The 27,334-nt window shown below is 29.5% G+C and overlaps 1 protein-coding gene across 6 annotated transcripts in view; it reads left to right on the forward strand.

Annotated features, from left to right (window-relative positions):
- Window positions 1-27,334, forward strand: part of ChT (choline transporter) — a 52,125-nt gene that overhangs the window by 19,109 nt on the left and 5,682 nt on the right. For 4 of the 6 annotated variants that reach the window (XR_013882501.1, XM_080172300.1, XM_080172296.1 and 1 more), the window contains exons 6-21: window positions 3,739-3,803; window positions 4,284-4,374; window positions 5,347-5,433; window positions 5,646-5,707; window positions 12,054-12,132; window positions 14,728-14,807; window positions 15,835-15,907; window positions 16,150-16,199; window positions 16,460-16,572; window positions 17,664-17,787; window positions 23,040-23,143; window positions 23,411-23,520; window positions 23,960-24,051; window positions 25,716-25,774; window positions 26,217-26,286; window positions 26,884-26,952. Coding sequence is in view for 5 of the 6 variants with exons in the window: in XM_080172300.1 (XP_080028426.1) it covers window positions 3,739-3,803; window positions 4,284-4,374; window positions 5,347-5,433; window positions 5,646-5,707; window positions 12,054-12,132; window positions 14,728-14,807; window positions 15,835-15,907; window positions 16,150-16,199; window positions 16,460-16,572; window positions 17,664-17,787; window positions 23,040-23,143; window positions 23,411-23,520; window positions 23,960-24,051; window positions 25,716-25,774; window positions 26,217-26,286; window positions 26,884-26,952 (1,328 nt within the window). In the remaining variant the exon portion in view is untranslated. Of the gene's footprint in view, window positions 1-3,738; window positions 3,804-4,283; window positions 4,375-5,346; window positions 5,434-5,645; window positions 5,708-6,572; window positions 6,658-6,960; window positions 7,025-7,576; window positions 7,726-12,053; window positions 12,133-14,727; window positions 14,808-15,834; window positions 15,908-16,149; window positions 16,200-16,459; window positions 16,573-17,663; window positions 17,788-23,039; window positions 23,144-23,410; window positions 23,521-23,959; window positions 24,052-25,715; window positions 25,775-26,216; window positions 26,287-26,883; window positions 26,953-27,334 lie in introns of all 6 variants that reach the window. The other 2 variants (XM_080172298.1, XM_080172299.1) reach the window with 2 other exon arrangements.

Consider the following 27,334-nt stretch of genomic DNA (forward strand, 5'->3'; position numbering starts at 1 on the left):
CCCCAACAACTTCTTAATAGCCTAAAACGTGATAAGGTTCATGCAATATTCCCTTAATATTGTTAAAAGGTAAGAACTACCGTTTACAAGATCTTTTAGGACAAAAATAGATTACATCTATCCAATTATGAATAAGATTATTGCTTTTTACATGTGTTATAATATTTAAAGCTATGTATTCTATAAAATAAAGTAGTAAGGTACTTTCTCTGAAGCTTAATATCACAATAACATAAAAAAAACACATTGGACTTACTATTGTAGGTAAGCTTCACATAGATTCTGTGTTGGTTTTAAGCAATTTTTGTAGACTCGCTCTGTCACTTCAAATACAGAGCACCTAATGTTAGGAGCAAAGCCACTAGTTAAACATATTTTAGTCAGAGGGTCTTAACGTTGCAAAACTTGCCTACTAGTCAGTGAATAATATTTATATTGCTTCGCTGCTTTGAACTAGAATAGTTCTTTTGACTTTTTTGATATGTAAGCAGGTTTGCAATGGTCATATAAACAATATACAATACATATTAACAAACACTTAGAACTATTGTTCTCTTTAAAAAAATGTTTAGTTTTACATTTTGGATGATTTTTCCTCTCTTACATATTGTTTTTATTTTTATATATGTATTTCTTCCTTTTTAATAATTAATCTTTTTATCTTCTTTTTTATCACGTAGGGCATTTTTATTTAATTAGCTATCTGATTAAATACATAACTCTTTTTTTTCCCTCTTATAGGACTTTAAAATTCATAATCTAACTAACATGGACATTGGTCAATTCGTATATCCAGTTGGAGGGTAGGGAGTGTGGTAAATTGGGTAGATGGAGGCTCGTTATTTTAGCAAGCTACAAGTTTCAATTTATTACCTAGCGTATATGATAATCTGGTGTAAGATCCAAGAATTGATAAATCCATTTATCTTTTTCTCTTTTATTATATCTACCTATATTTCTATATATTTACATAAATTGCTTCTATTCTTATCTCTTAAAAAATCTACAAAAAAAAGGGTGTATCTATCTATGTATCTGCCTATTTTTCTTTTTATATCATATCTAATTATCTATCTATGTATTGTATATATTACTTTCTTCTTTTCTCTCATGGGACCTCTAGAAACATCCCATATATCCTTCTTCTGTACTTTTGTTACAACAATGTTACAAATTATTTTTTTTGTTATATTAGTCAAAACCATTTTGTATGTTTTTTAAGGTAATACTATTTAGTTACATGTCAGTTAATAATTTTCTTTCAATCGGCAAGTTTGTAAAACTCCAGCTGTAGAAAAAAACATATCGAGTATAGCTTCGAAACCGATTAATATCCACTGGATTAGAACCGCTTCTCAGCAATACTGAAAAAGCATCGTATCAAAATAATTTTCCACGTATGTGAAAATAAAAACCATAAAATTAAAACCAGTTGTGTTAGTTAGGGCCTTCGGCCAATGAGGCCTAACAAACCTTGTTTTAATCTTATAATTTTAAATTTTATTATCCACGGAAAGCTGTCTATAACACGCTGCGAAAAATAACTATTTTCTAATTCGGTGCTGCTGTAAAAAGTCATAAGGATTGGTTGGTTTTCCAAAACACTACCCCATGAAAAGTAGCGGGCCAGCAACCATTACTAATTCATTTATATTCCTACATTCAACTTTTTTATATTCCTTTAGTTTCTTTTATTTTTTCTTGTTAAAACTGAAACTTAGTATTTTTTCTTCTTAGTATTGTGATGCTTTTAGCGGCGTGGCGCCTACACAGCCTCTAGGGGCTGTGTCGAATAATATGGCTTAACAAGCTGTCAAATTAGATTAAAAACAAATTGGGGGTGAGATATTTCTAGGGTTTAAAAAATGTTGTTTTAAAGCAAACCACTAATATCAACTGATTTTATCGCTTTGTAATATCTTACTCCCAAATTACTTTCTTCAAATTAAATTGTTTGTTAACTGGGCTGTACTCCAAAAGCATATTTCAAACATATTTCTTTTGAGGGGGGGGGGGAGGTCAGTTTTCCCATGGTTATTTTCCCGGACCCTATGTAAAACTAAAACCCAAATGGCTAATCCAAGTGGTTAACGAGATCTTAAAGGACAAAAAAACTTAAGTTTTGTAGAAATTTAATTTTTAAAAATATTTCTTAGCTAATTATAAACATATTTGTCCTTGTCAATTACAAAACTAATGCAAATTTGATTAAATCAATCCAATAACATCCAATTAATTAATCTATCTATCTAACTAATTTGCTGGTAAATTTATATTGAAGCATTTTGCAGAAAAAAACTGCAATCCTTACATTATTTCTATTTTCCCTGTTCTGAATAAAAAATAAAATTGCAATAAAACAGCCATTTTTACTTTTTGCTACTCCAAGTTTTAACTGCAGGTATTTTACTTTAAAAAGAAATGTAATGAAAAAGTACAGTAAACTTCTATGTAGAAATGATATAGAAAATCACAAATCATGTTTAGAAAATGCTCTAAAGGGTTTTACAAGTGTGAACCTAAAAGTGATAATTTGGATTTATGATAATAAGGTTAACAATTTTGCTGAGAGAATTTAACTAAAAATTCAATTGAACGAATAATCAGTTGTAAAGTTAATCTGTTATACTGTCAGACTGACAGACATACCCTTTTTATAAAGCATCTGAGCTACTAAAAATAGGTTTCTTTGCTAAATTTATTAAATTCTTTTAAAGATAGGTTAAACCAACGCTGTCAATAACAGTGGTAACAAGGACAATTATGAATATAAGTAGCGCAGCAATAACAAGTTAAAATATCTTATGAAGGATATATAACATTTTTAATGAGATTGACATGAGTCAATTTCAGCCTTTTACTTTTCAAATAAGGTAATATGAACATTAAAGTTATACTCATTCAAAGATGAGTGTATTAGTAGACGAAAGATCCTATGAATAACGAACATACACGAAGTTTTAGAGTAGCTGCGCTAGTAAAATTATTGCAATTTCAGCCAAATTGATAAAAAAAAAATCATTTTCTCAATAAATTTTCTGTTGCTGATATTATACTTCGAAGAAATAGTTTATTATTAAAATATTAAATTTTAATTTGTACTATCATTTTTCCGTGATTTTTAACATAAAGAGTTTCTTTAATGATTATTATTTTTTAAGCTGATTATACTTATAGGAAGCCTGTAGGAACTACACCGCTCTAACTGCTTAAAGTAATTTGAATCTTCCAGTTTAATAACAAAAAATGACATTTTAAGGAGTAGAAAATCCTTGATTTCATATTTAAGGTATTGGGTCTACTTGTGGCAGTCTTTCAGCAGGTAGAGCGTTGTATTTCCTGCAGGCTTCCTTAAGACTTTTTTCCTTTTTTCTTTTGTTCTTTTTTTTTCTTTAGTTTTATTGACAATATTTGGCAACGCCTACTTTTCTGAAAGTTGTAGACAAATATGACCGTTCCAGTAGTTTGCAAGATCTTATATGACACCTTTACATACATACATGTTACCTTAGAATAAACTAGTTGCTATCATCTAGAGGCCTAGTATTTGAAGTTTAAGGAAGAGCATATCTGAAATTAAAATAGTCTAAAACCATCACTAGACTTTTGTGAATCTTACCTTAAATAGAGAACCCAATAGGTTCAGTAGTTATTGAGATCTTAAGCCTCAGAAAAAAACCTTACTACTTTATAAATTAGGACAATGCTTTAATATTAATTTATATAATAATTTTCTAGGTGGAATTTTCTTTGCTAACAAGATGAGAACTAAGGGATACGTCACTATGTTAGATCCTTTACAGGTAAGAAAATCTTGGCTATGTCACTATGGCAGTAAGCAAGTACCTACAATATGATTTACTCTGTCTGTATGTCCGTATATGTTTATAGACTAAGGGTTATGTCACTTAGTCAGATAATTTACAAGTAAGAATATCTTTAACACATACAATATGATTTACTCTGTCTGTATATGTTTATATACTATTGGCTATGTCACTATGTCAGATAATTTACAAGTAAGAATATCTTTAACACATACAATATGATTTACTCTGTTTGTATGTCCGTAAATGTTTATACATTAAGGGCTATGTCGTTATGTTAGATCTTTACAAGTAAGAATAGTTTTAATATCATATCTACACCAGGATTTGGCTGTCCGAATGTTTGTATAAACTGTAGACTAAGTTACAATGTTGGATCCCTTTAAGTAATTAATAAAAGTTTAAAATATTAAATTGTTTTGAAAAGTTTTAAAGTGATAAGACAATTCTATCTAGGATGCTTATGGATCAAGGATGGGTGGACTCTTGTTTCTACCCGCTCTGTGTGGTGAAGTATTCTGGTCAGCGGGTATTCTAGCTGCTCTAGGCAAGTACATTATTGTAGACTAGTTTTGCTTCATTATTATTTTTATGAAATATATTTAAAATATTATTCTAAAACTGTGACAGCAATAAATAGTTTGAGAACTTTAGCTCTAACAAATACCAAATTCCCCCCCCCCCCCCCCCCACATATTTATTTCCTAATAGGATATAGTTTGGAATACTTTTATATATCATCTATTAATTTAAGGTTATAATTGTATTAATTGTATTTATGTAATAGATATCTTTCTTATCATATTTTATTTTATTTATTGTGTAAATACATTTTTTCTAAAAAATATATTGTTGATTTTTAGATACCTATCTTGTAACTATGTAACTTATCCTATATAACTTAATTATATATATTTTTAAGTGCTAAACTATAAGTTTACCTAAGTATTTTTTACAACTTCTGTATGCTACTATCAAAAAGCTATTAACCACTAAAATATCTTGTTATGTACCTAGATAAAAATCTTACAATTAAAGTTTATGACATTTATATTTATTTTCAATCTTAACTGCCCAAATATAAATATTTATCTACCTAATAATTATTTTGAAATTTGTTGTCAAGAAACACAAAGTTTTATATAACAATTTGGATCATGGAAAGAAAACGAAGTTGCCGGTTTCATCGTATTTACACAGTAGCTTTTGAAGGGTTATTTTAGGTTAGGTTAGGTTAAGTAAATGTTAATGATTGCCCCGCAGTGCTAGAGCCCCCCGCAGGGGCTAGAAATAGGAGAAAGGCTACTGTAAAAAAACGAGTGAAACCGGAAACTTCGTTTTCTTTCCATGATCCAACAATTTCAATCTAAATGTCACTAAAAAAAAATTTTTATGCGCTATATTTCAAATAAACTGTGTTGATTAACATTGTTATGTACTTAACTTTTGAGTAGCATTTGCATATGAATTTTACCTACCTATGTTCCACTTTAAACTCTTATTATATGTATCTGAGTAGGTGCAACCCTGGCAATTATCCTGCAAGTTCCTCTGGATCCTGCAGTTATCATCTCAGCACTGATTGCCATTTTTTACACTTGGATAGGCAATTAGTCAACCATTACAATCATTACACAATCTTTATAAGACGCAATACCAAAATAAAGAATAAGAAAAATTAGGTTGAGCCACTTACTTCTTTAAATCTAACAATTTTTTCATTACCTACCTAGTTATAAAAATTTTATGTTTATATTGCTTACCTTTTTCTTTTCTTAATATGCTGTAAGATTGTAATGATTGACTGTTCCTGTGAAGGGGGGTTGTACAGTGTGGCTTATACAGATGTTGTACAGCTTGCCTGTATCGCTATAGGCCTGGTTAGTAACTGTATGCAATTCACCCTATATTTCAGATTTATATTAGACCCTTTTAGATCTGTTAGTCATAGGTAGACTGAAATAGAGTTTAAAATAAAATAAAATACTTCAATCTCCTTTTTTGTAGGATGGTATAAATTTCTTGGAAAATTCTTGAAAATAATGTATTGGGGATTATTCCCTTGATATTTCTCATTCCTGGTTCATCCAGTTAATTTTTTACTTCCAATAACTCTTTTCAGTTTAGTTGTGTAGTCTTTGGTTTACAAATTATTCTATGTCATAAGAAACTTTATACAAACCTTAAAATATTGATGGGCATAGCATACTTTAAACTAATTATTCCTAGAAAATAAACCCATTAGCATAAACATGTTTTTATAATGATTTGAAACACTAATGTAGCTTTAGAATATATATGTTATTTGTCCATTGATTTATCTACCTTTGAACAATGTTGTCCCTTTCTATTAATTAGAGTAATTAGAAATGTATTCAATTTATGTACTTCTTATATATAATGTGTATTTAGTAATTACAGTATAGACAACATTATTTTAGTATACAACCTAGAGATAATTGTTTAACACTTTATTTAGTGACCTTTATTGTATATATATAAATTATAGATAAGTTAGCAAATAAAATCAAATGATATAAAACTATTCTAATTGAAATTTCCAATTTATTTCTTTATACCGAACAGTTTAGGCTAAAAATAAGATAGTTACCTAGGTACTGATTAAAAAGTAGATTATTCTCATGCAAATTCATAAATTTACCTGTTAGTACTTCTCAAGCAGATTCTCATTACCAGTCAGTACAATTTATTAGATTTTTTTGACCGGCTGCTTTTTTTGTCCAGGTGCTACCCTTGCCATCATTATCCGGATGGAAATTGACACAGCTGTTATTTTGTCCGCACTCATAGCTGTCTTCTATACATGGATAGGAGAGTTTAGGATTCAGTAATTCATATTTCTTGCAGAAAATTCACAGTATTATTATCCTGTTAGTTATAAATATTTTTATCAATGGCACTGCAATTGACTTAAAAAGGGTCACAATACATTGATATGTCCTGAACTGTTTGTCACTAGAATATTTTGATTGTTCCTCTATTTTTAAAGAAATTTAATTTTAAGAATAATTTCATAATGTAAAAAAGCTAGACAACTAAGAGTCTCAAATTGTTGTAATTTGTTATGAAATTAGTTAGAATATTGAGTTCTTACTCTCTCCTATCCATCTGAAGGGGGTCTTTACTCTGTTGCTTACACAGATGTAGTTCAGTTAGGATGTATTTTTCTTGGATTGGTAAGAAAACACAAATGTTGTATAAAAAAGTACCACTGTATTAAACACCAACACAAAGTATTGAGTTTAATCAATGTTAAAATCATGAAATTTTAATTAACATGAATAAGGAGATAATTATATGAAGATGATAAAACTTTTTCATTAAACATTTATTAGATCACTACTCTAAGTGTCTAAAATTATAATATACCCTTCATGGAACAATCATTTCAATTTTGAATCTTTTGGTAAAATTTTCTTTGATTTCTGATTCTAAAATTGATTTTCATATATTATATGCATCTTTAATGTTAACTGTATGTAGATGTAGTTAGTTATCCCAAATAATTTTTTTATTTTATTTTTTATGTAGTTCTTTATTGTACCTTGTAGTTTAGATAACCCCTAATAAAAGCATGATAGTGAATGATATAATGTTGCATTAAAAAGAACCAATTAACCACATCCTATTTTTGATTTATTTTCTTAATCAGGGTTAATTTTTTGCTTACATAATTTTAACCAAAATATGAAAAATGAAAATATTTTATTTTTGATTATTTTCATTAGGTGCAACACTCACTGTTATATTACATCTGCCAATTGATATATCCGTGATATTGTCAGCTTGTGTAGCTGTTTTCTACACACTCTTTGGAGGCCTGTATGCAGTTGCTTATACAGATGTTATTCAACTTTTTTGCATTTTCATTGGCTTGGTAAGTTGGTTAAAAACTGCTTCATTATTTGGAATTTTATAGATTTCTAAGATGACTTTTATTGATTGTTACAGAAGTTATTTCTAAGGTAACTTTTTGGCATTTAATATATATTTTTCGTAACTGACAAAAATTATTAAGCCTTACTTTTGCATGGTATTTTTACATAAACACAACTAAGTGATGATGCAAAAAATATGACGTAACAAAAAAAATTAGCCAATGAGAGGCCGTTATTGACCAGTGGTAAAATTTTTTTTGTTACGTCATATTTTTTGCACCAATAATCACAGCATCCTTAGTGATTCTTCTTTCTCTTCTACTGAATTTTCCAGCTTTAAAAAATTGCTCAGTTTCAATGAGATATCCCTAAGCAATTGACACTTTAAATTTGCTGAAATTTTAGATTTCAGTAATTATTACTTGTATATATCAAGGATCTGTAATTTACTATTATTTTTTTTTTCAAGATATAAGCTTGCTTTTTTCCACTAAAACATGTTTATATGCATTAATAATGTTTTTACCATCTTTTATATTAGTTAATTATGCTCTACCTTTAAGCAAAATCACTATTGTTACTTTTCACTCTTAGTGTTGGTAATATTGCAATTTTGTCAATGAATTGTCAAATTGAAGAAAAAATATGTATTTATATTTTTAAAATACATACACATAAAGTTTGGAAAATCTAGATAAAGTTTATTTTGATTGATCCAAGCCTGTTACAAATAGATAAGGAAATCTATACTAATTTCAGATTTAAATAAACAAGCCAGACTTAAGTAGACTAATTGAACACTTTAATTAGTTTGTAATCTAAAGTTCTGAAATGTTAGACTTACCAATGGAAAATTGATAGACAATTTTTTTTTCAATGTCCATCTCTCATATAGATTGACATAAACAAGATTGACACCAATCAAAGAAGCGAAACAGAACAAAGTAATATCATGAATTGTTTAAAATAAACACTGACAAAGTGTATTATGAAATAAAAGCCTAGTTCTTTAGATAAATAGACAAAGTCATTTATTAAGAACATAGACGCTCAATGATCTTGGAAAACCGTGCATCATTCCCTTGGGAGGGAAAGACAAACAGATAAAATGGTCGTTTTAATCATAGACAGCTTCAATTTTAAAAATTAAGTAATAATCAAATCACATTTTATAATGTTAGTTGCACTCATAAAACTAGAATTTGTACAAAATAATTTAAATAACTCCAAAATAATTAGACTTCCCCTTTCTTAATTAATATTTACTACCAACAAATCTTACAAATAATTCTGTTTTCCTTTCAATTAAAGTAGAAACTGGCAATTCCCCCTTTATTCCATTTAAACCTCCCACAGAATCATTTTTATTAGTGCATTACCGACCAACATAAAATATTTTAAGACTGCATATCTTTAAATAATTTTCATTCTAAAATTAAACAACTTTAATTTTAGTGTCATTTTAATTTCATTGGAAATTATATAAAATCTTTTGTTGTGTTCATTAAATATTAATTCTTTGGGACTCAACTTGAGAGCATTTCAAATTTGTCCTTCCCCTTTTCTTTCTTCCCTCTCTCTATCCCTCCCATTAAGCCCCCTCTTTTTCTTTTTTCCTCATCATTCCAAAAGTATTATTTTCTTTCCCCTATTCCATGACCTTTCTCGTTTGTTTCAAATGTTTTGAAGCGCAGCTACTATACAACTTGTGTAAAAGTACGTTGTTGCAAAATTCAGAATTATTTTGATTTTGAGAATTTTGTTATAATATTATAATATAATACAAATAAATATTTAGCTTTAACTTTATCTTTAATCCAAAGTAAGATAATGTATGTCCGTCTGATGCTTTAGATCTTTGTAACTGTTGAACCCTAGAGGCAAGGTGTGACGCCACTAGTAAGCTTTTATTGCACATAAAAATCAGCCATACTTTAGACAAGAATTATTATTATGCTTAACTATTAAAAGCAAATTTTGTACTAAGGCAAAGGCAAAAAGTATTTCTAAAGATGAAATATCCCTCTATGTATGACGTCATTCTTGTTATATTTTCCTTTGTTTTACAAAGAATTACATAACTCCCCTTTCATACAATACTACTATTGTTTTTGATATTAATCCTATGAAAAATTAATGTATAAGTTGCGTGATAAAATATCAGAATTTCATTGGGAAAGATATTTCAAAAACAACCCAGATAAGATTAGAGATCAAATAATTTCTTTTCGCCCCTTTATTTTACTGTTTGTATGTAAGTTTTATAGCCAAAAGGATATAACTTTAAAAACAAACAAGATAACGACTTGGATGTTGGACCAGATTTTCATGTACTCTAATAAAGTGATACTCTCAGCTTGCCAAATCAGGTACCCACCATCCACCCACATCCACATACCCTCCCCTCCTATTGGATGAATGTCCATATTAGCAACTTAAATTGACGGCAAATTTTCCCCTGTCAATATATATCCACGTATTCTATATCCATTGTATTACTCCACTATCACAATATCATGTAAGGAAATGTTAATTGCTTTGGTGAAGTCAAAAGAACATTAATTACACATAAAAACTACATATTTTCTAATTATTTTCTAATTGAGCTATAATATAATTTTTTTTTTTTTAGAGAGATACTATGACAAAATCCAATATTTTTTTAGTAAAATTTAATCATCATTAAGACAAAATGTTCTTCATTTTTCAGAATAATATTCCGAAATGATTTTTTAATAATAGACAATAACTCGATAAAAATTTTATTGAAATCATTCTACCCAAAATACAATGACAAAAGAAAGAATTTCACACATAAGACAAACAAAAAAAAAACATATAACTGAAAAAATTACATAATTATGCATTTAATACTTAATTTGATGAAAGAAAATTAAAGTAAATAAAACATAGCAAATAAACTAAAGTCCTGTAAAATGAACATTAAAGAATAGATAGTGCCTTTAATATTTAATGTAATTTAACTTTTAAAGTATTTTCAAACAATAAAAAAATTAAGAAAACACGATAGTTTTACAAGATATTGAAAAAAAATGAAATTGAAAAAATATTCCATGGAAGTCGCTACATCCAAATAGTTTAATATAATCATGAATGAATTAATTGAATTGCCTCATGAATTATTACTTTGATGCATTTTTATCAGCAAAGCATTTCTATGTTCAAGATTTACACGTTCAGTTTCTAGTTATTTTATTTTAACTGGTCTAACAGATCATATCCTTTTATGTAAAGCAGTAAGTTTTCTTTTATCTGATGAGTTAAAGATTTAAATCACTACTGAGCTGATTGAGTTCTCCATTTTAGGGAAGTTTCACTTAGGTCTTGAAATAGTTTTAAACTATTTTCTAACCTATAACCCCTTCGTGTACGTAGAGATGCTAGATGCTTGGGCCGTAGCCACCTGCAGTCATGAATAAAGCTATTGAAATTTGAATCAGAGAAATATGAATGTCCACTTCATGTAACTTGTACTCAATTAAATCAATATTTGTTGAAATTAAAACTTTTGGATATATTTTAGTCTTTTATTAGAAGTATTATCATAAGACTAATAAGTCTTTTCTATCTTCAATATAACCAATTTTGTTCTGAATCAAAGCTGCGCTTTACTGGATATTGTCTTTCTTGTTTATGAAAATATTATTCTATTTATGCTACAAACTTTTTTCAAAGGCCAACTTTCATATTTAATTAAATTGCATTAAATGTAACAAGTATAATTTGTCTATAAGTAATAAGTAAAGCATCTAAATATTCTTAAATTTTTAAGATTTCAAACTATCTATATAATAAATCTAAAATGTAATTACATTAGGAAGAAGTATGGATGAGTGATGTCATTGATAAATTCAATTTGCTAGAATTAAAAAAAACATAGTTTTAAGGCATGTGCATGAATAAATATAATATTTTAGATGTCAAACCCTTGCATGAAAATATTGTAATAGTTTTATTTAACGCATTTTCTATAAAGCTTAAAAAATAATTTTTCAGTACGTGTTTTACATTGTTTGGTATACAAATATTTTTTAAGGAATATATCGTTGACATGCATAAAAAGTCAAACTTTAAAAGAAGGCGCCTTTTTTTTCACCTTGTCTGAAAGCATAATATAACGATCCCTTGAAATATTATATAACAAATCGACTCAAATGTACTATAAATTGCAAAATCGGTAGCTATTGGAATCGGTCGAAAAGTTGGGGGCAAACTAGATTTTACTTCATGCTTAACGTCCAAACACCAATCAATTTCAAACATGAACATTATAAAATTCTACTTTTAATTATTTTTTTATCTTAAGTGGATCTGTATACCGTTTGCCTGGTTCCATCCAGCCGTTGAGGACATCAAGATGACTGATTGGACAGAAAAATGGATAGGTAAAACAGATAGATACACAGATAGAAAACAGACAAAGGGATAGATATTTTATTATATAAAGTAGTAAGTTTTTTTGAGAGTCAAGATTTAATAAATACTGAACCGATTGAGTACCATTAGGGGAAGCTTCACATTGTTCCCGGAATAGTTTCAGGTTACTTTATTTCAGTTTTAAGCCTTAGTTTTTAGGTTAATTTTCTGCCCGTTTTACCCATTCTAATACAGAGCCACTAGTATATAAAGTATTAAGTTTTTTTTCTCTAAACCTTAAGATTTCAATAACTTGTGAACTGATTGAGTTATCCTTTACTGATAGAGCAGCTACGCTTATGATTGACACACTGGACTAGACTAGTAAAGAACAGTTGCCATCTGAGCATACCCTAATGATAAGAGTAGCTACGCTTATGATTGACACACTGGACTAGACTAGTAAAGAACAGTTGCCATCTGAGCATACCCTAATGATAAGAGTAGCTACGCTTATGATTGACACACTGGACTAGACTAGTAAAGAACAGTTGCCATCTGAGCATACCCTAATGATAAGAGTAGCTACGCTTATGATTGACACACTGGACTAGACTAGTAAAGAACAGTTGCCATCTGAGCATACCCTAATGATAAGAGTAGCTACGCTTATGATTGACACACTGCACTGGACTAGACTAGTAAAGAACAGTTGCCAACTGAGCATACCCTAATGATAAGAGTAGCTACGATTATGATTGACACACTGGACTAGACTAGTAAAGAACAGTTGCCAACTGTGAGTGTCAATACACTAATAAACTTTTTACTTTTTTATTTCTAAAGAAAGTATAAATAAAGGAATTAATTAATTAAAAGATAGATGGATTAATTATATGAATGGATTCTGTATAAGATGCATAGATTGTAAATTAAATGTATAGATTAGATGGATTGATTTATAAATAGATGTATAGATTGTGCATGATAGATTAAAAGATAGATGGGTAAATTGTATATATTGTATATTAGATAGAAAGATTGAAAGATGAGTAAATTATGTATTAGGATTGTAAATTATATGAATGGATTTTGGGATAGATAAATAGATTGAGAATTAGAAAATTATACTTCCCGCACTGGCCTTTAAGATCCGTCCCACTTCGAAAATTCGATGAATCTTTTAAATTTTCATCTGAATTTTAAAATTTCATGTTATTATTGTCATACCGATTTAAACTTGGCATAGTGAATACTGTTTTGGTTAGGTACAATTTAGAAAGCATAGTAAACATTTTATTTAAGTAATTATCCTATTCATCGATTTTTTTAATACTGATTCCTAGGACAAAAAAAGTAAAATGTTATGATCATATGATCGGTCATCCTCCTAATTTTTTTTATGAAACTACTGTTATTTATGTAAACTGTTTGTAAGTTATTTATGTTGTATTGCATATTTACATAATTGTATTTTATACTTTTTTGTATTTACAACCTTTTGTGTACATAATCGAGCAATATTGGTTTATTTTATACACAGAAATAACTATACAGAGATTAATAACTAGAACCAACATATTTCTCAACTCAATTCTTTTATGAAAAACTAGCGGCTGCGCCCATAGCACCTAGGGACTCTATATGAGAAAATCGATGAAAAAAAATAGCATAAAACCATCTCAAGAATTAAATATCATATACATTATACATAAAAAAAACGAAAACTAAAATGTAGAACTCAATCGTTTCAGTAGTAATTGAAATCTTAAGCTTCAGACAAAAAAAAACCTTACTACTTTATATAATAGGATATCTAATTTTGTTAGATTGTAAACTCTTAAAGAAAGAAAAAACAGTTTGGCGGCTAAAGCGGCAGCTATTTTTCTTACATAATCAACCTAATAAGGCTCAGCCGCAGCAAAGCTACAGCAGCGGCTTAGCAGTGTTTACCCCTGGGAGAACTGAATTTATACTAAGGCTTAACTCAATATTTATTCGTATCTTTAAAAAGACATGTAAAAAAAACTTTTTATGTACAATTTAAAACTTTCTAGACTACATTCAAGTATTATCTTTCTAGAATACTTTCAGGTTGTCATCAAATGTTTTTACTTTTTATGCCATAATAAAAGTTTTTAAATCCAATAATGTTTTTGGAAAGCTCGGTGTGACTAAATGCGTGCAAGGGACTATTTTTTCATACCAATAACATTAAAAAGACTACAACAGTGTTTTGCCTAAAACACCCTTTAAAAAGGGCGTTTCGATTATTTTAATCAATTTGTATCATAAATCAGTTTATACCAAAGAATAGTCGATAGACATTTGATTGTTACCGGACAGTCGGACGCATGCATCACTTTTAGAGCAATCGCAGTAAAGACAATTTTACAGTACAAAAATATGAATCATTTGCCTTCTACCCAATGTATCTTTAGAACTTGTATTGTTGTCTCATGTAAATAATATTGTTCATAATTTATTTTTCAAGCATACTTCAAATAAATAAATAGATAGATAGATAGATAGATAGATAGATAGACAATCCTTTTTAAATACAATGTAAATTAGACAGAAAAAAGTGACAAACAAACAGATTGATAATTTTATGCAATTTTTAGGAGAAATTGGTGGTGGCTGGTGGAATCTTCACTATGCAGATTATTTTCTTCTTCTAACTTTTGGTGGCATCCCTTGGCAGGTTAGCTATAGTTATGAATCTATTGATTCATCTGTAAGGACAGACGGACAGATAGACATTTTACTACTTTGTATTTTTGATATTAATGTTAAAATCTCCTATTTGAGTAATTTTTATTTTTTTTCTAGTTAACATAAATTGTTCTGGAAAATTAAAAGAATAATTAATATGGAAATCAATTATTTTCTGTGCTCTTTGAAGTATATTCAAACAAGGATGACAACATCCATAAAAGCGAAGCACTGAAACGGTAAGACAAACGGACATTATCACTGTATTTTTTCATAATTGAATAAGCAGAATTTAAATGTCAAAGAGTCAAAGCAAAATTATAAGTAAATTTGCTGAAAAACTGTTTGATACGGGTTAATGTTTATGGACATACTTACATTTTTAGGATTATAGAGTTGTTGTTGTTGTTGTTAAAAAAAGTTTTAAAAAATCAACATGTTTAAAATGGACGTACGGACATTCTGGTAATGATTATAGAGTTGCTACGATTTCTAAATCGTACCTAACTACTACTGGAATTCTGGAATTAGGACAATTCTAACACGTCAAAATTAATGAAAAAACTATCCGTTACAGACGTACGGACGGACCGACCCTAATTATAGAAAAGTTTCGCTCTTAATAATTATAGAAAAGCTTCGCTTTTAAAAATAATGAGAATTATGTCTGTGTCAATAAGAATACCAAATATAACGAGATTTTTTTGACAATTAAATACCTAACTGTAAGTGAAACACCTTTGCTTGAACAACAAGCAGAGCTCGGCAGCCGCGTAGAATCCGAAGTGAAATTGTCATAATATAACTTTAAAATTAAGCTGGATGTCTAAACCAGTTCCTTAACAGACAATCCATCTTTTCGGATTTTTCCCCACATGCGTAGGTTTAAATTTAATATGTACGATCAAGGCGCGGCTTGCCAAGCCCTGAAAATAAGACAAGTGCAATCAAAGTGTTGCTTTTCTGATTTTTTAAACTCATTTCTTCTCGCTATTCTACACTAAGATAATTTTCAGGTATATTTCCAACGTGTCCTGTCCTCAAAATCTGCTAAAAAGGCTGAAGCTTTGTCCTATATTGCGGCTTTTGGTAAGTTTAGAATATTTTCATTTATAATTTTTATTCGTTTAAAAAGAATTAGTTAATTTTACTAGATGCTTTTCCTAAAAAAGGCGCTAATTTTATTACAGGAATCTTTTAAACTAAACAATTTAGCAATATTTCGTTTGTAATATCTAAAATAACTAATTTAAAGAAAAACTTATATTTCAATGGCAATTCCTGCCAAATAAATTTTAATACAATACTATGAATCATTATTTTGTGTTCAGGTTGTATTTTGATGGCTATTCCACCTGTTTTAATTGGAGGCATTGCTAAGGTAATTTTAAAATCTTTAAGTAGCAAATCACATTTATAAAACAAAATTCAATTTGTGCTTTCACCCATAGTGTCTGAAGAGCATTAACCCCCTTTCCCACACTTTTTTAAGGGCAGCTTAGCTTACTCTCATTGCTTTTATTCATTTTACCTTCAAAATTAACCAGACTATGAACTCGAGCAAAGTAGAACATTGCCGAACTTTTATCAATATATTTGTTAAACTATAAAAGCTTTAAAGTGTTAATGATACTAATTTAGGCCACAAGATGGAATGAGACTGACTATGTGCTGGTGCATAATGGAACCTTACCTATACCCCAGGAGGATACCAGAATGATTCTTCCAATGGTCCTGCAGTACCTTACACCATCGTGAGTAACAAGTTCTTTTTTAAACCCAATTTGTCTTGTCCTCCTCATTATATAATTGCTTTTCCTATAGTACTGTTATATTTAATAGGTTGCCGTAAATTTTTAGATATTGTTCGGTTCCAGTCTATTCGTCCCTTAAGTTGTCAATTAAATGAAAGCTTCACATTTGTCATGGAATGGTTTAAGCAGTATTATTTTGATATTTAAGTTTGAGATAGGTTTAGCCATTTCTCCTCTATATGCTAGAAGCACGGTCACGAATTTGTAAAAAAAATTCACTAAAGTATTGCTTAATACAAAAACTAAGATTCGATTCAATGATCCGACACGTTGATAATTGATATAGTTAAACCAAACCAATCTTATGTAACTTAGGATCACTCAACTGTAAAATATTAGCTATAACCGACTAGCTATATAAATCATTATATTCGACAACCCTAATTATGATATTTCATATTGTAAAGTCAAACTTACTTTAAGTATCGTTCTGTCCGTGCGTCAATACTAATCTGAAGGGATCTTAAGGGATAAGACAATGGCCGTTTAAATTGATGTACATTCCCAATTATGATACCAAAAATACCTTTTCTGTAGGCTACAAATGGTGGTTAAAACGTTTGGACACTCAACATAAGGGACCAACTAATCAAAATTCAATAAAAGTCTCAACGTTCTCAATCCACGAATAAGAATTATTATGAAACTTTGTTGACTAGTGTAATAAACAGCCCAAGTCCCCTCCCTACCTGCTACGAATTAATTTTGTTTTCCTTGTTTGCGTATGGATCATAATAATGTAAAACAAAGTAGATTGTTTAATGCTTGAAGCAAAGTTTTATTCAAATAAAACTATTATTTAAAGAAAAACCTATGCAAAATCTTGTAATTTTTATATATTTTATTATAAATACTTTTTCATTTAAACTGTTTATATTTTATTGCTGTGCTTATTATGGATATAACATCATTAAGGTTTCCTTTCCCACTTTTCCTCTCATCCCTTATTTTTATGACGTCACATGGCTGATTTTTTAAAGACACGTTGCAAAGCTTCCTTTTAGCTGATGTAATTATTCAATATTTTTCAGGTTTATTGCATTTTTCGGGCTTGGAGCCGTTTCTGCAGCTGTCATGTCGTCCGCCGACTCATCTGTTCTCTCCGCCAGCTCTATGTTTGCTAGAAATGTGTACAAACTCATCTTTAGACAAAATGTAAGTTTAAGCTCTACTTATCAACGGACCCGAATATTATCTATTATCTGTGCGTCTTTTGGAAAGTATATTGATTATATTCCTACTAGCGGCTTCGCCCCTAGCCTCTATGGGCTTTGCCCCAAGAGATGATAAAAAAAAGTTAAGGTGAAATTCGTAAAAAAAAAAATAAAAAAATAAAGGACTAAGAAAATCTTCTACAAAAAAAAAGGACCAAGGATATCTCATACAAAAAAATTTTTTTGTGTTTTTTTGGGGGTTGGGGGTGTCCCACCCCCAAGAAAACAGCCTAAAACCACCACATGACCAGTAGGTATATTCCCTAAAGAGTAGAATCCGCTCAGTTCTGCACCACAAGCCTCGCACGACTGAAGCTCCCATGTCTATTAAGAGATATAAGTTTTCCGGAATTTTAATGTAGGGAGTAGATTTGAAATCTGCATCAAATTTTAAGGATTTTTTATAAAATATGTTTTTTGTACAATTCTTTATCTAAAAGCGGAAATACAAATTAAGTTAATTAATTTTGGCATCTGTGATTGGTGGATTTAAAAAATCTGCGCTCTGATTGGATGTCATACATCATTCAACCAATTAGAGCGCAGGTAGTTTAAAATCCACCTATCCTATTGGTCAAAATTAATTAACTTAAAATGTATTTTCGCTTTTAGATAAAGAATTTTACAAAAAAAGAATTTTATAAAAAAAATCCTTAAAATTTGATGCAGATTTCAAATCTACTCCCTACATTAAAATTCCGGAAAACTTATATCTCTTAATGTCTATACAGTCATATTTATATGAAAATCTGAGAAAATATTTTTAGAAGATTTTTGAATTTTTTTTTGAAGATTTAAAATTTTTTTTGGACGATTTTAGAATTCTTATTAATTACTAAAAGAAAGCATAATTACCTCAGGGGAAAAAATGACTACTTCGAAGAAATAAATGAAAATTAAAAACCAAAATTAAACCACATAGCATAAAAATGAGTTTTTGTTTAAATGAGAATGATATTCATTCCTAAACAAAAAACTGGATAGGAATACCCCATTTATAAAGTAATTTGTTTCGGCTCAATTATAATTTTCTTTAGTTGCCATATCTTTGTCTAGACATTTAGTTGACGTACAGCCACGCAACTTAATGAATAGCTTCGCTATTAATGAATAAAAGATATTAGTGTGTGAATTTTTAAACAAATACTTTTGGCTAGAAAGAACATTCATAAATTTTATATTGACGTCACAAGAAAAGTTGGTTCAATCCTCATTTTGCAAGTCAACCATTTATAACCCCTCTCTTATAAGTTACACAGCCTGGAACGTTCAAGCTTTTTATTTTGAGGGGGGGAATATAATGATAGGTTTTAAAGGTTTGGGAGGGTAATCCAATGTTTAATTAACAATTTTGAGAGGGGTTTTCGAAGTTTGAGATATGGGGGGTATCACCCCTTTACCCCCCATCTTGGACGTTTACATACACAGCTAATTAACAACAAAGCTAAAATTTGTTTTATTGTTTAATCTCTTAAACAAGAACATATTCAATACATGGTATTTTACCTTTTGCGTTGCATTTTTTAGAATACTAAATAATAAAATATTGCATATGAACAAAAATGGGGTAAAATATATATATTTACCATTTTGTATATTTTCAATTTTAAGTGTCATGTAAAAAAATATGGGGGGGGGGGGCTGTAGTCATTTTGCGAAACTTTGGATTATTCCGAAAAGTTAATAGAAAGTATTCAATGCAAAAGAAGCTATACAAAACTATGGAACCAATAAAAATAGCCAACAGTCAAATATTTTTTTTTTTAAATATGTGTGTGTTTGTTTGTTAATTTAACAAATAAGACATAAAAGAAAACGGCTTAAAATTTTAAACAAATATGACCACAAAAAAATTCCATGGCCTATTATAAGCAAAAGAAAATACCTTTCAAAAAGGACAACAATTATTTTAGTAAGTATTCAATAATATAAAAACAACAGATGCCAAAGTTTTCATAAAGTTTGCTTTTATCCGTATTAGCCATTTTATGTAATGAACTCATTTAAAGATTTTATTAACCAATAGAAAAATTTGAAATTTGTGAGGGTTCAGCCACTGAATTCGTTGTTAATGCAGTCATTTTTTAGCAAGCTGCAACCAAAGCCGTCTGTAGCTCAATTTAATATGGATCCGTGTTAATAACACCTGCAGTCATTTTATACAACACATTTCATTTATTTTTAGCCGCTGCCAAAATTTATAAATATAAAAATTAATATTATAGTAAAAATATAGATATTGGACATTTTGAATAATTATCATAATTATTTTTGGCCAAGCTCAGTATAAAATGTACGAAATAAATTATGCAATAAAATACAACATTAAAAATGAAAATTAGGGATTGATCAGTGTAACTAAAAATATTTTTAAATACGCTTACAAATTTTTACAAAATAAGTAAATGTCCAGTTCATACATAGCATAAAAAGGAGATGACGATTCCAACATACCTAAGCTAACAGTAGAGCTAGCCCTTACGGACGAACGTGCAAACCGAACGTTATTGTAAAAAAGGGTTTCGCTTAAAAAGAAAAACGGCATTGTAAAAATTAATCTTTTTCTAAATAATTCTTTGTTTCTCAAGTATTGCATCTGAAAATCTAAGATTTACTTTTGCAAAATTTATGAATAAGAAAGAATTCTTTATGCATATTGATGAAAAAAGAATCTTCAAAAAAGATCTTTAAAGCTTTAGATCTAAAATGATTAAATTAGTGTTATTTAAAATTTTAGAAAGTGATGGTGTAGTCTATTTTTGAAGGATCAGTAATATTTGACATAATATCATTTGACATAAATTCATTTCACATAAAACATTTGGCATAAAATCACTTCACATAAAGGTACATTTGACATAAAAACATTTGCCATAAAGGTACACTTCACATAAAAACGTTTGACATAAAGATACATTTGACATAAAGGTACATATGATATAAAGGTACATTTGACATAAAGGTACGTTTAACATAAAGGTACACTTGGCATAAAGGTACATTTGACATAAAGGTACACTTGGCATAAAACGTTTCACATAAAGATACATTTCAAAGTGTACCTGAGGTAGTCATTTTTTTCCCCGAGCATGGCAACCGGTGAACAGAATCTCAGTTCTGCACCACAAGCCTTGCACGACTGAAGTTCCCATGGCTATACAGTCATATTTATATGAAAATATTTTTAGAAGATTTTTGAATTTTTTTTGAATATTTTCCCCAAGGTAATTTGCTTTCTTTTAATAATAAATAAAAATTTCTAAAATCTTCAAAAAAAAATTCAAAAATCTTCTAAAAATATTTTCATATAAATATGACTGTATAGACATGGGAACTTCAGTCGTGCAAGGCTTGTGGTGCAGAACTGAGATTCTGTTCACCGGTTGCCATGCTCGGGGAAAAAAATAATATTAGGAAATAAATGAGATACCAGGGGGAAAAATGACTACCTCAGGGAGAAAAAAAAGAATATTTACATCCACTATTTAAGGGGCTATTTATATGGGAATGTACCTTTATGTCAAATGTACCTTTATGTCAAGTGTACCTTTATGTGAGATGTACCTTTATGTCAAATATGTACCTTTATGTCAAGTGTACCCTTTTGTTAAATGTACCTTTATGTCAAGTGTACCTTTATGTGAAATGTACTTTTATGTCAAGTGTACCTTTATGTGAAATGTACCTTTATGCCAAATGTACCTTTATGTGAAATGATTTTATGTAAAACGTTTTTATGTCAAATGTACCTTTATGTCAAATGAGTTTATGTCAAATGATACTTTATGAGAAACATTTTATGTGAAATGAATTTATGTGAAGTGATTTTATGTCAAATATTACTGATCCTATTTTTGAAATAATCTACTTGAAGAAACTTTTTCCTGAAAAGAAACGCTTAACATTATTTTTAAGATACCCACGTTTTTAAACGTCTTTGTTATGACCGGTGAAAGATAGTCAGCAATATTAATCCATTTAATAATCATAAATTAGGATAAAGAAGACAATTAGTAAAAAGTGTAAGGAAATGAAAAATAATTAAAATCTCTCACTACAGACCAAACAAAATATAAAATTATTGAATTTGAAGAGTAAGAGTTCTATGGTATCTAAAAGGATAAGACAATAGTTGGTCTCTCTGGGAATAGTGTGACTCACCAAACTAATCATCAATTATTCATTCTATGAATATACAATACAAAATCAGATAGAGGGAGATGTTTATATTAAATAGAAACAAGGACGATTCTGCTCATAGTAAGGATTGTAATTTATATTTCTAAAACAAAAATTCAGTTGGAAAAAGAAATATTTGTTTGGCCTCTAACTTTTTTGTACGTTGAAAATTTTCAGTATTTGGAAAAAGGCACTTAAAATTTTTTTGTTCCTTTTACAACTTTTATGTTATTAAAAATGTTTTTTTTATTGGGTCTTTTTTATAAGAATGCCACTATTCTAATCAGATTGAATTTTCTAGACCTGAAAAAAAACTTTAAATAATTTCAATATCTCTTTCCGAAAGTAAAATATATGCTTATTAGGTATTCTAATATTCCCTTTATATACATATTCCTTCTTTATATTCCAGGGCTCGGCACCTGCGCGTCAGTCCCGTTTAAGCCTCAGTGAAATCGTCATATTATAACTTCTAAATTCTGTTGGATGTATAACATTGTTCTAAAACAGGCAATCCATCTTTTGAAAAGAAATTTTGTCACACCAGCATGTTTAAATTTGATGCTTATGCGCGGCTGAGGCGCGGCTGCCAAGCCCTGCTATATTCTTGTATTGATAAGTGAAACAAAAAGAAATAAATGAATTGGTTAATGGAAAATTAATTTTTATTCACCTCCATCTCACTTTTCTATGTAATGAAAAATGAACTTTAATTCAAAAGTGTAACTGAAGTATTAGATATTGAACGAGTTAAACAATAAAAATAATCTTTGAGGAAGAAGACTGCGTAGAATAGGCCCTTCATAAGGTCTATAAAAAATGACTTCATACTGGCCTTTCATCGGTCAATTTAAATGTATACTGGCCTGCCATTGGTAATTGATCATTGGTCATTTGTTTTATATGATGAAATTTTTTTATAGGCACTATACAGAGATTCTGCGTCGATACTGTAGATTATATGAGGTTAAACTAATATTTTTTATGATTGTTAATTGTTGCTACTTTTGTCAGGCGAGCGAGACTGAGATCATGTGGGTTATGAGAATAGCGATATTTGTTGTGGGTGGTATGGCTACAGTTATGGCTCTAACAATTCCAACCATCTATGGACTTTGGTAAGCTTTTTTTATGGACATTGGGCTGCTTAATACACCAGTCCACAAGGTTTTATAATAATGTTTTTATTCGTTATTTTGGGGACTTTTCATGAATATTGATTGGTTGGTTCAATTAGTTGAGTGTCCAAATATTTTAACCACTAATTGTAATCTACAGAAGTGGTAATTTTCATTATTGGGGATAAACATCAATTAACCGGCCATTGGCTTATCCCTTCAGATCCCTGCTCTCATTTACTGTTTATTTATTAATGTGATTTTTAGGGCTTTGTGCTCAGACCTTGTGTATGTGATTCTATTCCCCCAGCTTCTGATGGTTGTCCACTTTCCAGAATACTGTAATACTTATGGATCTCTATTTGCTTACTGTCTAGGTATACATAGAGAGATAGATTGAAAAGATGGATAGATTATAGACAGAAAGATAAATACCAGATATATAATGAAAATTGACAGAAAAATTAAACATATAGATGATTAAAAAATATTTATACAGTTTACTTATCTATAATCTAGTACAGGCAAGGCTTGCTGTACACTTAACCTTAGGTCCAACTACCAAGGATAACTAAGGGGAGCCAGACCATCCCCTTAATTTAACTATTAATGTTATGCGCCTGACCTAGCATCCATATGACCAATTGCATTCTTTAACGACTTTAGATGTAAGGGATTGTTGGACTAAGATTTGAACACATCACCACCCCGACGATGAGCGGATTCGTTACGTTTAAAACTACGGTTGTGGGTTTAATTTGAAATTAACAATATACACAAATAACTTTTATATAACTTTAAAAAAAATATTTTTAGGTCTGTTTATCCGTATGATTGGGGGAGAGAAGCTGATTCGTCTGCCTCCCCTTGTTCATTTCCCGGGATACGAACCACCATCCCCTGAGGAGGTCAGTCATTTTTCATAGCGTTGCTACCATTTAATATGCCCTGTAGTATAAAGGCTTGTTAAAATCGGTTTGATAGCTGTAAAGTTTAGGAAATAAGCAATTAATTTGACATTAAGCTTTTCTATAATTAGGGTCTGTTCGGATAGCTTTTTTCCGTTAATTTAGGCATGTTAGAATTGACCTATCGATTTCAAACTTTGCATGGTGATTCCTTTAGTAGTTAGGTACGATTTAGAAAGCGTAGCAACTCTATAATCATTACCAAAATGTCCGTACGTCTATTTTAAACTCGTTGATTTTTTTACTTTTTTAACAACAAATTTTTATGTGATCTAATCATCCGATTGATCTGAATATAATCAAGTCCTAAAAATGTAAGTATGCCCATAAACATTATCCTGTATCAAGCAGTTTTTCAACAAATTTACTTACTTTTGCTTTGACTCTTATACATTTATATTCTGATTATTCAGTTCTGACACTATACAAGTGTTAATGTCCGTTTGTCCTACCGTTTCAGAGCTTCGGTTTTATGGATGTTGTCATCCTTGTTTATTTACGACTGCATGGACAATTGCTGGAAAAAAACATATATTTTCATGAATGTGGTTTAGATTTTAAAATTGGATTTACATGAAAATACTTATAAGAACGAAAACTGTTTGTTAATGATAATTTGATATTGAAATAAAATCCAGGTTTTGCTAAAAACTGTCAGACAAAAATCAATTTGTAGATTGGTAGATTTCTTTTTATCAGATTAAACAAAGTTATTTTACTATTTTGTACATGAAATATTCTGAAACTGATTTTAGATAGATTTAGAAATTAATTTTTAAACTTTAATATAACTTATCATAACATTACAAATTGACTTAAATTCTTAAAGTAATTTTGGTTCATTGGACATTAATCTTATTGTAACTTGGACTCCCTGGATCTTTAGTTAGGATTGGATTTATGTCATCATCCTTTATCTAATTACACCTCATTCAAATAAGGGTTCTTTCCATAAAATTAACTATGGAGCAAAGCCACCCCCCCCCCCCCTCCCTCTCCAAATTATTTTTGGAAAGCGGAAGATTTTTTATGGATATCCTGAGAGGGGCATTAACCTGCAGATTTTACATCTGCTAATATAACCTAACCAAACCTGAACCAATATAATAAACAAACAAACAAAGAGCTTAATTTAAATATTTTTTTAAAAATTAAAACAAGTTGCTATGAGGAATAATTCCAAATAAGCGCCCCGAAGTACTGGTCTACTACAAATTTACTATGTGTTCATCTGCGTTTTGATTATAAACTTGGTGTTTTATTTCATTTGATTAAATTACTTTAAAATGCCATTTCATGTACCTTTTAAATATGACGTCAAAGCCAGGGTTACAGGGATGGGCCAATGGTAGTTAAAAATATTTTACTCTTAGTTTATAAAGTGAGAAACTCTGCCTCTAGTAGCTGGTTCTATATCTAGAGATATTATTAGAGGGAAAATTTGTCGTCAATTTAGCTTGCTAATATGGACCTTATTTTTTGGTTAGTTCGTTCATCTAGTAGGAGAGGTTGGGGGGTATCATAATTCTAGCCAACTGCAAGCAGCAAATTATCAGAGTACATGAAAATCTGGTGCAACATCCAAGTTTATCCATTATTTTTAGTTGGCAGAGGCGGAGGAACAAGGACGTGCTGCGTTTGGAACCCAGCTTTTCCCATTCAGGTAGAAATATGAGTTTGGGAGCACAGCTTATCTTTCAATCTTATTTGTAAGTTAGTTTGTTTGTATTAAAAAATTTTTTTTTAAATAGTTAGAACAATGCTTTTTAACTAGCAGAAAATTTAAAAAGGGTATAAACATTGATTTTGTATCTAAATTAATGACAAACAAAAAGTTAGATTACATACTTATAAATAGATTTAAGTAAATGTTATACAATGACCTCATTAAATTGACATTACTTTTCTTTTAAGAATTTAAACTTTCCCAAATAAAGGAAAGTATTACAAATAAGGTTCTTTTACACATGGGCTCTAAACCTTAATTATATATATTGAAAATTGATCGATTGGTTAAAATTAGCAAGTCTACACTTTTCCACTGTTTATTTTAATCTACTTTTATCCCACACCTTTTGACAAGGATCATTTTATTATTTATTCAGAACTGTTGCCATGCTTCTATCCATGTTCTCTTTGATTGGTATCTCTCTACTCATGACCTGGCTCTTCAAGGTAGATAGATATATAGATAAACAGATAGACTGCCAGCTAGACGAACCGCGAGATTAATTGGTTTGTTTGTTATCGATCTTGGACAAAATAGCCTTGGACAAAATAGACTCGGACAAAATAGCCTCTAGGACAAAATAGCATCCATCGGGACATTTACTTTAGAATTTCGTGGATTTTACAAAATGTAATCGATTTTTTTGATCGATTTATTGATTGATCAATTGGTTAATCGATTTATTTATTGATTGATTTATCGATTTATTTATCGATTTTTTTATCAATTTATTTATCGATTAATTTATCAATTTATTTATCGATTTATTTATCGATTTATTCATCGATTTATTGATAGATTTATTGATCAGTTTATTGGTCGGATTATTGGTCGGTTTATTGGTCGGTTTATTGATTGGTTTATTGATCAGTTTATTGATCGGTTTATTGATCGTTTGATTGATCAAATTGTTGATAAATTGGTTGATTGTTAGTTAGATAGAGAAAGTGAGACTGGCCTACAGACAAATAGACAAACAATTATAGCAAAAAAAGACATGAAATGACAAAAAGACTGATATTTATGTATTTGTTTTTGTTTAGTCAAACCGATTATCCAAGGAGTGGGATTTGTTTAAGTGTATTGTCAACATCCCAGATGATGAAACTCAGGTATATATTTATACAATAGATGTTGACCATCTAGATATACAATCCTTTGATTGGACCATTAACAACACAGTATAAAAATAATCAGACCACATTATTAGCTTCACATTTTGGTACAAAAAGACAGGTTTTTGTGTCATCTGTGTCTATGTTTATCTGATAATCTAGGGTAATAAATCTATTATAATTTTTTTGTAGTACTTTTCTACCCTAGCAAAGAATTGGTCTTAAAAAATAAATATGAAAATAATAATTTTGCATTTATGTGAACATAAGAAAAAAAACTAATTCATTTTCTGTCAAACACAGATTATACATTTGACAGTTGCGTTGTATTTCATCTTTTTAGTTTTAGCAGTGAAGCTACTCTATAGTTCACTTTGTT

This window comes from Acartia tonsa, chromosome 9, assembly GCF_053477335.1.
Source record: "Acartia tonsa isolate MP-2025a chromosome 9, ASM5347733v1, whole genome shotgun sequence".
In the NCBI taxonomy this organism is placed as follows: domain Eukaryota; kingdom Metazoa; phylum Arthropoda; class Copepoda; order Calanoida; family Acartiidae; genus Acartia; species Acartia tonsa.